Raw genomic sequence first — 16,323 nt, forward strand, 5'->3', positions numbered from 1 at the left:
ATCTTCTTCTTCTTCTTCTTTTTCTCCTATGTCTTCTTCTCCTTCTTCTACTTCTTCTGTCTTCTTCTCTAACTTCTTCCTCGATTTTATCTCGAGCTCGATGATTCTTATCATTTCTGGTGTTTTGTGTAACTAAATTTCCGTCATACCTGTTTACTATAGTGAGGTCCACGTTATAATGGCAGTGAAGAAAGATAGGGGAACAGCGTTGTCTGTCTTGCCTTCTATAGACGGTAGCTATAAGTTTATTGATGTAATATCAACTGTTCATTCTCGTTTAAAATTATCAATTATATTTTATCGAGCAAGAAATTACATTTTCCAATGATTGCAAAACTAAGATGAAATATTTTGTCAAAAAATTATTCAATCTACATTGTTAAAAGACGATCTGGCAGCAGAGCACAGTGAGAAAGAGATAGCGTTATCCGCTTTGTTGAATTATAGACAAGGAAAGCAATACCATTGCTAATCAAACACTGCCTTTATAACGTGGACCTCACTATAGAACCATCATCGTCTCGAATAGACAGCTTGTGAGTTGATCATGAAAAATTCAGCACTCGGATAATAATTATTCTCGAAAAGATTCTCAATTTCTGAGAAGTTGTGATACTGTTCAATGCTGGAAAACGCTGAGCAGCCTCGTTGAAGTCTCAGAGGTGGAGGAAAATGGCAGCCTGGGAACAGAGGAGCGGAACAACGACATGTTGAAAATTTAATTCCAATCCGAATGAAATGTAGAAGAAAACTGGTGAAAAAGAAGAAGGTGGAGATGGCGGTGGTGGGGGGAATGATGAGGTGGAGGAGTGGGAGGAAGAGATGGAGGAGGAAGAGGAGATTGTCATGGAGGAGGTAGAGAACGAAAAGAAGCAGTAGGTGGAGGAGGAAGAGGAGAGAGAAAAGGAGAAGGTGGAGTGAGAAGAGGTGGTGAAGGAGGAGGGAAAAGAGTAGGACGAGGAAGAGGAAGAGGAAGAGGTGATCATGGATGAGGTAGTGGACGAGAAGGTGCTGGTGGTGAGGGGGGATAGAAAGAAGAGGAGAAGGAGTAAGAAGAGGTAGTGAAGAAGCAGAAAGAATAGGAGAAGAAAGAGGGTTTCAGCTTAGAACTGATGAAAGTGTAGGAGGTGGGAGAGAAAGATGATGATGAAGAAGATGAGGAGAAGGAGGAGTGAGAGGAGGTGGTGAAGATGGATTAAGAAGAGGAGGAGGAGGAGGGAGAATGGATAGATGAAGTTTTAGAAGAAAACTGATGAGAAGAGAGAGGATGAGCGGAAGAAGGAGGAGAAGGAGGAGTAAGAAAAGGAGAAGAAAGAGGAGGTGTAAGTAGGAAGTAGTGAAAAAGGAGGAAGAAGTGGAAAAAGAGAGATAAGAAGAGGAGGGAGAAGAAGAGAAAGAGGGGGTTTCAGAAAAAAAAACTAATTAAAGAGGAAGTGGTGGAGGAGGAGGTGGAAGAGAAGGAGGAGGAAAAAGAGGATGAGAAGGAGAGAAAGGGGGAGATTTTAGAAGAGAATTAAGTGAAAGGAGAGGTGGTGGAGTAGGAGGGGGATAACGATGAAAGAGAAAGAGGAGGGTTTCAGAAAAAACAAATTAAAGAGGATGAGGTGGTAGAGAAGGAGGAGTGAAAAGAGGATGAGAAGGAGGAAAAGGGGGAGATTTTAGAAGAGAATTAAGTGAAAGAAGAGGTGGTGGAGGAGGGGGAGGAGGAGGTGGAGGAGGGGACGGAAAGGGAGGAGGATGAATCGGAGTCAGAGGATGAGGGGGATAAGGATGAAAGAAAAACAAGAACAGTTTTGCACAAGTACCTGTTTTGCCTGAGTCACCAAATGCATAATTTAGAAGCAAGGGAATCGAGTTATTGAAATAATGGCTGTTACATCGCATGCCATGGATGGGGTTAGAGGGTTCCACTGGGACTCCAACTCCTTGTAAACATTCTCTGTTCTATGGAGTGCAAAAATAACCAGGCAGGTTATATGAGCAACTAAAAGAAGAAGGAGAAGAATTGTTCAAAGAGTGGAGAAGGGGTAAGTGGAAGTGGAAGGAGTGGAGGAATGAAAGAGGATAGAGTTGAGAGAAGAGAATGTAGAAGAAGGAATGAGATGTGGAAAAAAAAACATCGAAACTATAATATATTAATAATTTTCCGGCGACCTTTCTTTGCTTTCAACTCGAGCTGACCAGTCGACAATATACTCTTGTACAGTGAGGTCCACGTTATAATGACAGTGTTTGATGAGCAATGGTATTGCTATCATTCTCTATCATTCAACAAAGCGGATAGCGCTATCTCTTTCTCGCTTTGCTCTGTTGCCAGATCGTTGTTTTATAACAAAGTAGATATAATAATTACCAATTAAAAAAATATTTCATCTTGATCAACTATGAAAATTATTGGAAAGTATAATTTCTTGTTCAATAGAATATAATTGATCATTTTAAACGAGAATGAATGTAATAATATTACATCAATAAACCTGTATCAGCTAGAAGGCATTGACAAGACAGAGGATCAGCAACGTTGTTCTCCTATCTATCTTCACTGCCATTCTCTCATGGACTCTACCATAGGTCAATGGCTAACGTTCACCTTGATAGGTCGAACAATATGGAAAACAATTTTAATCGTTTATATTTTAATCAGTTGTTAATTGATATTTTTTGATTTCTTTAATGTGTAATCATCCCACTGCTATTTTAATAGCCCTTTCCGAATTTGCTACAATCTATCCTTTAAAAAGCTATGGATCCAATCAATGTTATACTCGAATCTTTTCAACATTATTTCATACACTCATATTCAAAATCTGATCTCGTATATGATTAAAATAAACTCCATCCACTGAGATGGAACAATAATATGAAAGCTGTGTCTCATAAAACGAATTCTTTCACGGTCACATTGCTGGAAACGAATGCAATATAACGCTACACGTTCCTATAAAACATATATGTTTCCTTGTGAAACATGTTTTGTATGTATATAACGCACTCTCGGCAGTATGTCTTACTTTTGTCCCGTTTCGGCTCCCTAGATACACATTACATAACTTTATCTTTGTATATACCTACATATCTTTCATACTCTATAACCCTTCAATTTACTTGTTTCTTCACTACTTTGGTTGGCTATGTTTATTCTTGTCTCAACGTAATGCAATTCAAACAGTTTGTGTCGGTTGCACAAAAGCCGGTTAAATTTAAATCGTGATTAATTCCACGAGAACCAATCAGAGAAGCAAGACGGCTGAAATCAATCACGGTGAAGTTAATCACGGTTAAAATTAAACAGGCTTATGTGCAACTGGGCATTTGGTTATACCTCACTGGATGGTTGTGAAGGTGATATTGAACTCATATGGTCCACATTATGATGACAGTGGAGAACAACGTCGCTAATTCTCTGCCTTGCCACTACCTTCTATAGAAGATTGTTATAAATTGTCTGATTGTTTTATTTCTACATTGTTCAAAAGCGATCTGGCAACGTTGCGGAGCAGGTGAATGATCGTGCTATCTGTTTTGTCACATGATAGACAAGGATAGCAACACCAATGTTCATCAGATACTGCCATTATAATGTGGACATCACCATAGCGTGAAAAACTAGATATTGTATAACCACAGACTCATCAGAAAATGTGAATACCAACTCCGGTTGTTACCACATTATCAATCTTTGGTAAACTAGCATTGAAGTAGCAGCAGTAAAATTTATTATTGGATCATTGAGAAATATATTCTTTTGAATAAAAAATAACTGATCATTCTTCTAAGAAGGGAATACAGATATTGCTTCTGTTATACCAGTATCAGATATTCTCTAAAGAAGGCAGTGACAAGGCACCGTATCGGCAACACTGTTGATCAGCGATGGTATTGCTATCCTCGTTTATCATTCAACAAAGCGGATAGAACAATCTCTTTCTCGATTTGCTCTGTTTTTCCAGATCGTTTTTCAACAATGTAGAGTTGATAATATTGATTAACAAAATATGTCATCTTAATTATGAATTATTGAAAAAATATCATTTTTTGCTTAATAGAATATAATTGATCATTTTAAACGAGAATTAACAGCTAATATATTACATCAATAGACCTGTATCAGCTACCGTCTATAGAAGGCATTGACAAGACAGAGGTTCGATTAGGTTGTTCTCCCATCTTTCTCCACTGCCATTATAACGTGGACCTCACTATAGTGACATACACTTTTTACTGTCAGTTTCTAGTGAATCTGACAACATTCGTCTCTCGATTGACAGGCAATTCCGAAATAACTGGGTGGACAGCAGGTCAAACCTCAACATGCCGCTCGAATAATCCCTTGTTCTGAGCCCCCCTGAATTTCTCCCCTGCCATGGAACCCCCTGAATTTCACCCCTTGCCTCAAAACCACCCTGAATTTCCCCCCTGCCATGGAACCCCCTGAATTGCACACCTTGCCCTCCATCCACCCTTAATTTTCCTCTGCCATGGAACCCCCTGAATTTCCCCCTGCACTGGATCCACCCTGAGTGCCTCCCCTGCTCTAAAACCCCTCTGGACTGGGCGGTGAACGTCCCTTAATAATGTTTCTTCCTCTTTCTGTTCCCAGAACGCAGGTGATCTACACAGCCAGCACCGGTGCGACCGGTGAACCGAGCCGGAACGAGCTTCGCTACTCAGTCGTGCTGACTGTGGTGTTCTGCGTGGCCTATCTGCTGGTTTTCTGCGTCGGCGTTGTTGGCAACTTCGCCGTGGTGGCTGTGGTGTGTCGCAGTCCGCGCATGCGCACACCCACCAATCTGTTCATTGCCAACTTGGCATGCGCAGATTTGCTTGTGAACATCATCTGTCTGCCCTTCACTCTAATCAGCAACATTATGACAGGTTGGTTATTTTTTACTAATTAGAAACTGGTCACATTCGGAAATACATTATGGACCGGTTTCCGAGCTCGGGATTTAGCTAAGTTCTAGACTTTAAACAGCTGGAGCCAGAAAATTGACTTTCCGAAACGGTCCACGGCAGTCCACGTTTAAATTTCAAAAAACATAGAGAATTGAACACAAAATGAAATAAACAGAAGATAGTGTAAAGTTTCAGCTATATCAAATTATTTAGGAATGTTTCATTTCGTCAAGGGTAAACGTTTCCAATTATAGAAATGAGAATTTCGTCAAAGGGTAAACGTTTCCAATTATAGAAATGAGAAAATGAAGATTATCATAAAAACTGCGACTATGGCCCGTTTGAGGAAGACATTTTTCTGACTCCAGCTGTTTAAAGTCTAGAACTTAGCTTAGTTCCGAGCTTGGAAACTGGCCTTATCAGTTTATGAGTCATCATCATACTTCACATCCTTTGTTCAACTCCTCTTTCTCCTCTACCTTCACCTCCCTTATTTCCTGAAAAATATCAATATAGTTCCATAGGATCTATAATATAGAAGAATACACTTCGTCAACAACATATTATAAAAATAATTTTCAATTTTATTCATGGAGGCAACAGGTATAAACCCATTTTGCCTCCTTCACACATTACAATCCAAAAATGTATTTTAATAATATTAAGTATGAAGAAATGTTGAAAAACAAGAAATGTAATGTAAGTGAAATAATAAGAGATAGGAATTAAATGAATCAAAAATACTAACAAAAGTATGTCAAATGAATGAGAATGAAATTAAATATAAGATTTTAACAATTTTAGAAAACTTGAAATCAATAATAATTACTGTATTCAATTAATCAATTATCAATAAACTACAATAAATTAATCAATAGGCCTGAGAAATGATTATTCAATTAATCAATAATTATCAATAAATCACAACAAATAAATCAATATTTATAATGAGAAAATTGCAAAGGTAATTAATCAAACCCTGAACTTTAAAACTTAATAAAAGTCTGTTGATTCAAGTTAGTTGAATAACAATATGATATAGTTATTCTGTCATGAGAAAGTGAAAGGATTACAGGAATTTAATATCAATTCGATGGGGAGTAATTAATACACAGTTCAAGAATACTCGAAGTTAACAAAGCTATGGATAAGGATGTGATGGAGACCTATAAAGTATAGCAATATAGGCTAGGGAGCCAAGGGCTATGAAATAATTTATTGTTTGCCTTAGTTTAAGAGTAGAATTCCTCTTTCCCGAAAAACTATCCTCATCATCAACTCGGTTGTAAATGGAGGGTCTATTGAGATCAATAGTGAATTAGGAAGACGAGGAAGAGGAGGAGAAAGATGAGCAGGGAGGGGAGGAGAAGGAGGAGGCGGAGGACGAGGCGTAGAAGATGGAGAAGAGGAAGAAGAAGAAGAAAGAGACAGGAGAAAAAGGAGATGAAGAAGACAGGAGAAAAAGAAGAGGAGAAGAAGAGTAGAAGGAGGAGGAGGAGGAGTGTGGAGTAGGAGCAAGAGGAGCAGAATAAATAAATGGAGGAGGAGATTTCGAAATGGAGATATTCACGAACCAGTGGAATGAAGGAAACAGTTTGAGAAGGAGAACGTATTATTGAAGAAGAAGGAGGGTTTAGGATGGAGCAAAGAGAGAGAGAAAGAATGAGAGAGCGGTGATGAATGTTAGAGCGAGGAGAAGAGAGAGAAAACGAGAAAGAAGATGAATGAGGAGAAGAGTTACATGTGGATTAATAGCGATAGCTCCCTCTCATTGATAATATTGTTTACAAAATCTGCCTTCAGAGGTCAATAACCTATCTTTTCCCAAAAGCCGAACAAATTTGAAAAACTTTCACAATAACACAAGCAGATAGACAAGGAAATGGTGAGGGGTGAAGGAGAGAGGATATGAGGAAGAGGAGTAGGAGAGGATATTCAGTCTGTAGTATTCCATTTATTGATAGAACTGTTATTGAATAAAAAGTTTTCAAACTTGTCAAAGATACTAATATTATTTATTAGAGTTTGGAGCTATAGTGAGGTCCACGCTATAATGGCGGTGTTTGATCAGCAATGGTATTGCTATCCTTGTCTATCATTCATCAAAGCATATACCGCTATCTCTTTCTCGCTTTGCTCTAATGCCAGTTCATCTTTTAACAATGTAGAATTCATAATTAATTAACAAAATATTTCATCTTAATTATGTAAACTCATTATGAAATGATTGGAGAATATAAATTCTTGCTTAATAAACTATAATAATTGATTATTTAAAACTAGAATGAACAGTTAATATTACATCAATAAACCTGAATCAGCTACTGTCTATAGAAGGCATTGACAAGACAGAGGATCGGCAACGTTGTTTCCCTAATTTTCTGCACTGCCATTATAACGTGGACCTCACTACAGAGATTTTTGGATTGTGATGAGAAAGTTTAAGTACCGGCTGCACAAAAGCCGGTTAAATTTTAACCGTGATTGAATTCAAGAGAGCCAATCAAAAAAGGCGTTTTCAATAAGACGACTTCTCTGATTGATTCTTGTGGAATTAATAACGGTTAAAATAAACCGGCTTCTGTGCAACCGGCACCATGACTTTGTCAATATTGGTCTACGAAAATAAAATTTGTCTATTATGAATAAATGAATGAATGAATGTTTATTTCCCAAAAAAAACTAAAACTACAACATCAATTACACAAAATATTAGATATATTACAATATTACATACAATAGATAGTTACAAAAAATTCTTATAATGTGTCCTCTACTTGTTTAGTTTTTTCTGTATGGAAATTGACCTACTCCACTATGGCGTACCATGTTCTAGAGTAGGTTTTATCCCGTATAAGCAAATATTCCCTCCTTTATAAAGTTTGGATGAATAAATTATTTTTAGCTGTGTACAAACATTTTTATACACTTTTCCTTACTTTATAATGTCTTGGCTTCTCTACCGAAGAATGGACATTGATAAGTCCAAAGCTCCGCCAATTCATGTTGAAATGTTACCTCAGTTTACCGCAGTTGAAATTAATCTTTGAGATGGGGAAGGAAATAATCCTCCGAATATTTAAATCAATAAATTGAATATATAGTTCAATATATTAACTAAAATATTCCATTTATTTAATTTCCAACCCCTTCTAAGTAGCAACATTTATAATTGAATGATATGACAGCTCAACAATTCAAGATTTACCCCATTCATTACTTGTCATTGATGATTGTTAGGCATATTCAATAATCAACAATAAGATTGTAATCATGTTTGCAATTTAATATACATAATAGATCAAATAAATAGAATTTCCAAAAAATAGACAAAATTTAAATCAAGTAATTACAAATTTATTTATTATCCTGTCCCATTATTTTTGCGAAGTAGTTGCCTGTGAATTTTCCATAAATTAATATTGGTTGTTTCGTAAATACCTGGTGTATTGAAGTGAGGAGGCCTCCGTACACTTTATTCAAATTTTTCACTTATTAATTTTTCACTGCACAAGAAGTTCTTGAAGTATCCTTTTTACGGCGAATTTAGATCTTTTCTGGAAATATTGGTTTCCTTGTGATGAGTTGGTCAGCAAGGATTCAGCTTCCATGGCCATAACTAAGACATCCTGTGATACTACGAGTCTACGAGTCTATGAGTCTATGAGTCTATGACCGCTAAATAATAGAGAAACGAAAAGAATATATATAAATACTGTAATACTAAAGGAGAGATCAATAATACAGAATTTGCTCTTCTTAACAAAATCAACAATACACAAGATCTTTAATAAATTCATCAATAATAGTTTAAAGATAAATAATTCAAGATACTCGAAGTGAAGCTTCCAAAAGAGATTTTTTAAAAAGAAAAATTATAACTTGAATAAGGCTTTACAATTTTATTTAATTATTTATTTATTTATTTGACCAGCGTGACAAAGATAATTTGATATTTATTTATTTATTAATTTAATTTTACTATTATATATAAACTTGCATAGAAATATTTCCAACATTTTGAATTACGAGAATTAGAGCTGAAAAACAAATTTAAGGAAAGCTGGGATTAATTATAATCTGATCAGACTTGACTTATAAAACAATAAGTAAAGTATATAAATAAATAATGCTTTACCTGTACAGCGGAAATTGTAGAAATTACTATGGATACATATGTGATGAATGAGGTTTTCAACAAATATAAATAAATTGCCATAACTTAGGCCAGCTAGAATGAATACTCAATTAAATTTTCGGACATGATTACTTTTCTTTTTTTTTTTTTTAAATAACAAACAAGAAAATTTACATATTTAAAAAGGAAATAAAAAAAAAATAAAGAAAATAATAATAATATCACAACTTGTGATGTATGAAATTTGTCTCTGATCAACTACATATTGTACAAAATAGAAAAATTTAGCGTAAGCTAAATAAAAATGGAATCAAAGGAAAAAGTTAAATTTACAACCTCCACTCACGAAATTCAGAGACAGACTGGATCATCGAGCGTTGAAGACGGGGTAGCAAACAAGACAGTGACGTAAGCAAAACGGAATTATCAAAATTAGACAAAGAAACTAGAGAGAAAGAGCAATGCAAACTCAAAGCTACCAACAAGGACAGAAAAAGGGAGAAAGAAAATAGCAAAAAAGAACTGGAGAGAACAAGAAAGTAGATTATTCGAAGGGTACAGTTCGATCCCATAAGTGCATCTTTGTCTCACTGAGAAAAACAAGCTGATAATACAATCGAATTTAGAACCGAAATAACAGAAAAACAAGATAAAAATAATCACGTCCAAAATTGTTACATACTCCCTCCACTCAAGTGTGTGAAAGCTACATTCTAAAAAAAAAAATTTGAGCTAGCTAAGATAATTTTTAAGTTGAATTAACATATATATAGAATTTATCAGAGAAGAATGCTTCATAAGAATTTGAGTTGAGAAATATTCACTCTTAGAGTTGAATTATTCAAGAAATAAATCATCTATTTGTAAAATTATTAATTCAAAACTCAACATCAAATAAAAATCAAATAAAAACTCTTGATTACAAATTCAATGAAGATCAGAGGTGGAACCTACTCAATAGCTGAGTAACCATTGAAATAATAAAAAAAAATTAGAATCTAACAACAGAAGAAACTAGACCACAAATTAATGCAGGGATTGGCCACTCCCAACAAAAACTTGAAGTCTTTCAAACAAAGAAATATCTGAACATGCGTCCACACTCAGATTTCAAAAGAAAATTAATCAGTTCTCAGTCCCAAAGAATATATTCCATCTCTAATGATCATTTGCCTACCCCTTTTTTTATATATATATCTTTGATCCTTTTTTTTTATTCTAACAAAATTCATACACTCTTGATAAAATTTGAAAGATAAATCACTTGACATTATTTACATACAGAAACCAATATTTTTCTACTCTATTACCCAATTAAGGTGATAATAATATACATTTTCAAGTATTTTATCATTTATCAAAACTCTTCTTTTGATTCACTTTATTCCCTTACTTTATTTACAACAATCTGATGAAATAGAAACACTGCTATTCACCACTATTCATCAAAATTCATTAACACTAAAGCAAAATTATAACTATAAACTATTTCAATAATCTATCTAATAATATGATCTCAATAAAATTTCTATCTATTTATAGGCTAAGATAGATTCTTTTGTACAAGATTTTACACAATTCCATAAAGAAATTAAATAAGTGAGTAAAGTTAAAATTTCAATAGGTGGCGCGCTTCACCAAAGAAAACAACTATTTACTCTTCAGAAACACCTAAACCAAAGGCAACACAATTTAACCAGAAGTGAAACGTTACAGAATAATAGTGAGTTTCCTACAAATAACCCAAAGAAGAAAGTATCAATGAGCCGTTCTCTCAGTAAGAAACAACAGAGACGGAAACCGTTACCCTTTACTTCAAAGATAAGAAGGAAGAATGAATACCAGGCTACGTTATCCAAAACAAGGAATTATGAATTATATTTCTTTAATTGTGAGACATGAGCCTTTTGAACAAAGCGATTAGTAATAGGGTCAACTAATTCAGCCGTAACATCAGATAACCATCTTTTTATTTTTAGCGGGCCACGATACCGGAAGCTTAATTTTGTACAAATTTGGTTGGCCTTATCACTGAGAATATGTGTCCGGACCCATACAAGGTCATCTATAGCAAAAGGAATAGGGACACGGTTCCTATCATAGCGAGTTTTTCTATAATTATGACTTTTCATCAATTGCTCTTTAGCCTTTTGCCAAATTTCTACAGTGTTCTCATCGGCAGTATCAGGTAAAATTTCATTAATATTCCAGATATTCAAAAGAGGTTCTTTAGGTTTATAACGGAACATCAGAGAAAAAGGGGTGCACTTAATGCTATCATGTTCAGCAGTATTAAAAGCTAAAGCTAACCAATCATTTACAGTATCATCCCATTTATTCTGTGAGTTTGCATGAAAAGCAATGAGAGAGCTACGCAAATTACGATGTAATCTTTCAACTATGTTTGCTTTAGGATAGAAAGGTGAAGTCGTATTATGACGAATTCCTAATTGAAAACAGAAATTTTTAAACTTGATTGATTTAAAAATTGATGCATTATCACTAATAATTTGTTTAGGAGTAGAGAAATTCGCAAAAATACCTTTCAATGCTCTAATTACTGATTCAGAATTAGCTTTTCTCAAACATTTTAACCAACAGAATTTACTGAAAACGTCAATTGCACTAAAAATAAAACAGTTATTCTGTGATGTGCGTACTAATGGACCAACTAAGTCAATATGTATCATCTCAAGAGGTTTTTCCTGTATTTTTGATGATAAAAAACCGTAATTGGTAGCCTGAGCTGGTTTACTTTTTGCACAAAGAGTACAAGATTAACTAAATAAATTATATCTTTCCTCAAATCAACCCAGTGGAAATTCTCTTGAATTTTTGAAATAGTTTTAGCAATACCTAAATGAGCACCAATCATACTTTCATGATAATATTTGAAGATTAAAGGAACAAGAAGTTTGGGTATGACTATTTTTTGTTTTTCCTGGTTTCTTAGTTTTATCACTAATACTCCTTTAGACAAACTATAAGGAAACTGATCAATATTATTATTAATCTTTTCTATTATATCCGCTAAAATAGGATCATTCTCTTGGTGTTGTTTTATGTCAGTGAATACTAGTGGAAAATCGGTAATTTTTAGTGAGTTTATTAAGTTTAGACTATTTTCTACTTCTATATGTTCATCTTTGACATCAATTTCAGGCAATTCACTGTCATCATGGTACATTCTGGATAAAGCATCAGCTATGCAATTATCTTTTCCCGCTACATGCTGTGTTGTGAACTGAAATGATAAAAGCCTAAGTATCCAACGACTAAGTCTACCAATTTGCTTGTCTTGTTTTAAAATCCATGCTAAGGCACTATTATCTGTTAACAACAAGAATTTAGTGTGTTGTAAGTACAGTTTAAATCTTTCCATGCCAAAAATTGCTGCATAGCATTCGATCTCATATGTAGAATATTTGCATTCTTGTTGAGTGAGCTTTTTGGAAGCAAAACTAATAGGCTTTAGGATGCCATCAACATATTGAGAAAGGACCGCAGAAATTGATAAGGAGCTCCCATCAGTTTGCAACACAAACTGTTTATTAAAATCAGCTGTTATTAAGACAGGAGGGTTCATAATTGCATTTTTCAATTTCTGAAAAGCTTTCTCGTGAACATCTTCCCAAATAAATTTTTTATCCTTCTTTCTTAGTTCGTTGAGGGGTGAGGCGATTTCAGCGTAATTTTCAATGAATTTGTGAAAATATCCTACCATTCCTATGAATCTGGAGATAGCCTTGACATTTTTTGGTCTAGGGTAATTACGAATTGAATTTGTCCGAGCTGGATCAATAGTAATACCATGTTCACTTACTAAATTACCTAGAAAGGAGATTTGTTTTTTTGCAAATTTAGCTTTCTCCTTTTTACAGTAAACCCACCTTGTTTAAGTTTGGACAACACTATCTTAATGTGCTCAAGATGTGACTCAAAATCTTTAGAATAAATCACAATATCATCCAAATAATTTATTACAAATTTGAATTTAATCCCTTCAAATAAAATATTCAAAGCAGTAGATAAGGCTTGAGCACCTATTGATAAACCAAACGGTACACGAGTATAACAGTAAGTTTGAGTTGGAGTTGCAAAAGTAGTCAAGTGCTTAGAAGATGGAGATAATTTCAATTGATAATAGCTTTCAGTAAGATCAAGAACAGTAAAGAACTTAGCACCGTTAAACCAATGGAATGTACTCTCAATGTTTGGCAAAGGTGTAGCATCTAATGCAATTTTTTTATTTAATGCTCTATAATCTACTACCACACGATGGCCACCATCTTTCTTAGGAACTAAGAAACAAGGGCTGGAATAATTAGAAGTTGATTTCTCAATAATTCCATCATCTAACATTTTTTGAATTTTTTATTTAAGATTTCCATTCTTATCGGATTTAACTGATAAGGAGCTTTCCTTACGGGCTGATTGTCTATCAGACGAATTTCATATTCTATTACGTTCGATTTACCTAGTTTATGGGTAAGAACATCATCAAATTGATTTAATACTTTGTTTAATTCTACTTTCTGCGAAGAGCTTAAATCGTCCAATTCCACATCAGTACCAATTCTATTCATTTTCTTTAGTAATTCCAACCTGTGATTTTTTTCAAAAGAAAATTGAATTGCGGTTTAAATCCAAAGAAATACCTATTATTGAATAAATCAGGAACTAATTTGGAATAATGAATAAAATCACAACCTAAAACAATAGGAATTGACAAATCATCATGAACAAAGAAACGAAATTTCCAACTGAAGTTTTCAATTTTTATTTTTAATAGAACTGACTCTTTCAACAGTAATTTACTTTTATTCGCAGTAACACAATGCTGAATATCCTCTTGAATAAGCAGATTACCATTATCCCGTAATATTTCAGTAAAAACTTTCCTTGAAATGATACTATAATCAGAACCAGAATCAATCAATGCAATAGAACTGACACAGTTATTTCCTAACTCACATACTATTAAAGGAGTGATTTTATTAATCAAAGCTCTAGTCTTTAACTGATTAAATTTCTTTTGCTTTTTTCTTTTTATTTTATTTTTCATTTTCTGATTTTTGTCAGTATATTTTGATTGAATTGATTTCTTCTTACCATTAGAAAAAGTATCACTACATTTCAAGGTATTAATTCCGTTTTCTTTATTGAATTTTTGATTGTATTTGGTGTTTTGAAATTTTCTTTTACTGTATATTTTCTTTTTATACTGTTTCCCAGCTAGTCATGCTTTTTTATTTTCACAAGAGTTTGCATAATGTCCACTTTCATTACATTTAAAGCAACGTATTTTAGATAGATCTCTAGTGAAATTATTATTAGATCTTTGGTGATTCTGATTATGATTTCTCGAATTACTGCTTGTACCTCTGAAATTTGAATTATTCATGTTGGATCTACATGACTGAGCTAGATGACCTACTTTGTTGCATTTGTAACAACGTCTTTGAGCTAATTCAACATTCATTGGAGATTTTTGATTATTTTTATTAGTATTAAAATTGTATTTATTTCTTTCTAAATCCCCATATTGAATATTTTGAGATACTACTGAGATGGAAGTTAAGTCATTAAAACTAGTTGGTTTGGATTGGAAAACTAGTCTATTTCTTTCCTCTGGATTCAACCCTGAGCAAATATTATTGACTACGTCTTCCTCAGATTTTTCTAATCTTAGTAGTTTATTAGCGTCTTTGATTGACACAATGTAAGCAGACAAGGGTTCACCAGCCCTTTGTAAACGATAATAGTGGTCTCTTTCAATGATTGAAATCAATCTAGACGGAATAAAATGTTGCAGAATATCCTTATGAAATTCATCAAAACTCTTATTTGTACTCATAGCTAAATTCAATCGATCGGCGAGAGGCCCTACAACAGAAGAGTGAATGATATGGAAAAGTTGCTGATCTAATAAGTTCGATCGTTCTTTTATTTTCAAACATATTTCAATGAATTTCAACAAACTATCAACATTCAATCCGTCAGTATTCGGAAGTTCCTTCATCAGACCTTCGATAGGATTTGATAATTTATTATACAAATTACCAAATAAAGGTGAAGACAAGTTGGCTGCAAGGTTTACCCTATTAGTATTGAAATCACTACCGAATACAGTCCTACCCAAGTTTTCATTTATTGTAGCATGTACCTGTTCTACCATAGAGACAGTATTACTATTATTTATATTTTCAAAATCAGTAACTTGAATATCAGGATTGGTAACATTTGTTTGTGAATACTGAGTAACATTTTGTTCCATATTACTTGTACTAGGAATTGGCGCAATAAAGCGATTTACAGTATTAGTATGAAGTTTAGTATTCGAATCGTGTGTGGGATTATTCATTTTTGAATCAGGTGTACTAAGACTGCTTTGTTTTTCAAAATGAGGCGAACTAGATCTACTAAAGCATTCACACAAGTCGATCAATTTAGTAAAAGTAGCCTGAGCTAATACAATAGACTCATCAATACCCTTAATTAGATTTTGGTCATTTGCTTCTTTAGCATAAGTTAATAATTGAACAATTCGATTGAGAATATGTAGAAAAATGGATAACGCTTTATGAATGTTTACCTTTTTATCAGGAATACTCATAGAAAGAATTCTCTCCAAGTATTCATCTTCCCCTGTCAATAAATCAAGGATTTTTTTTATAGCAATTTTACTAGACTCATCATCGTAAATAATTCGTGCAATTTTTGGGTCTGGATTGCTAACTAATGCTCGATACTTTCCCCTTAAAGTGTCTACATCATTGTCAATAACTGTATCTGTAGGTACTCCCAATGTTTCAAGTTCGAAAAGTAAATTCTCTTTAGTAACAAAATTAGGATTGAATTTTCTAATAGGAATCAAATTGAAATTGAAGCACTCTTCAACTGATTTTTTAACATCCCAATAATTAATTATTTTAGATTCCATAGATGCTACTTTATTCGGTGAACCCATATTATCATTTTCTTAAATAAATTATTAATATGATTATATAATACTTATAATTCGAGATCATTTATGATGAATAATATTTGATTTTGTATTTTAATTTTAACCTGAATCCTCCCCACCATCAATGAAAGAAGAAAGGATAAGAACAGCCGAGACCGTCACACATCATTCAATATTATTGATAAATCAATGAAAGAGTTTGCAAGCAAACCTCGCAGAGTAAGGCGCAGTTGAAATGTTACCTCAGTTTACCGCAGTTGAAATTAATCTTTGAGATGGGGAAGGAAATAATCCTCCGAATATTTAAATCAATAAATTGAAT

General features: G+C 33.8%; 2 protein-coding genes across 2 annotated transcripts in view; one reads left to right on the plus strand and one right to left on the minus strand.

Moving 5' to 3' along the window:
• LOC120353494 (neuropeptide SIFamide receptor-like) overlaps positions 1 to 12,282 on the plus strand; it is a 62,681-nt gene extending 50,399 nt beyond the window's left edge. The window contains exons 3-4 of the mRNA XM_039437324.1: positions 4,601 to 4,875; positions 12,197 to 12,282. Coding sequence (XP_039293258.1) covers positions 4,601 to 4,875; positions 12,197 to 12,282 — 361 coding nt within the window. The remainder of the gene's footprint in view (positions 1 to 4,600; positions 4,876 to 12,196) is intronic.
• Positions 8,283 to 16,040, minus strand: LOC120353719 (putative uncharacterized protein DDB_G0286901). Its single transcript, XM_039438541.1, has 2 exons — positions 9,035 to 16,040; positions 8,283 to 8,574 (listed from the first exon to the last, which is right to left on the minus strand). Exon 1 carries the CDS (start codon positions 16,002 to 16,004, stop codon positions 14,274 to 14,276), a length of 1,731 nt encoding a protein of 576 aa, XP_039294475.1. The 5' UTR covers positions 16,005 to 16,040; the 3' UTR covers positions 8,283 to 8,574; positions 9,035 to 14,273.
• Positions 16,041 to 16,323: the final 283 nt, after the last annotated feature.

The sequence above is a fragment of the Nilaparvata lugens genome, chromosome 11, assembly GCF_014356525.2.
Source record: "Nilaparvata lugens isolate BPH chromosome 11, ASM1435652v1, whole genome shotgun sequence".
In the NCBI taxonomy this organism is placed as follows: Eukaryota; Metazoa; Arthropoda; class Insecta; order Hemiptera; family Delphacidae; genus Nilaparvata; species Nilaparvata lugens.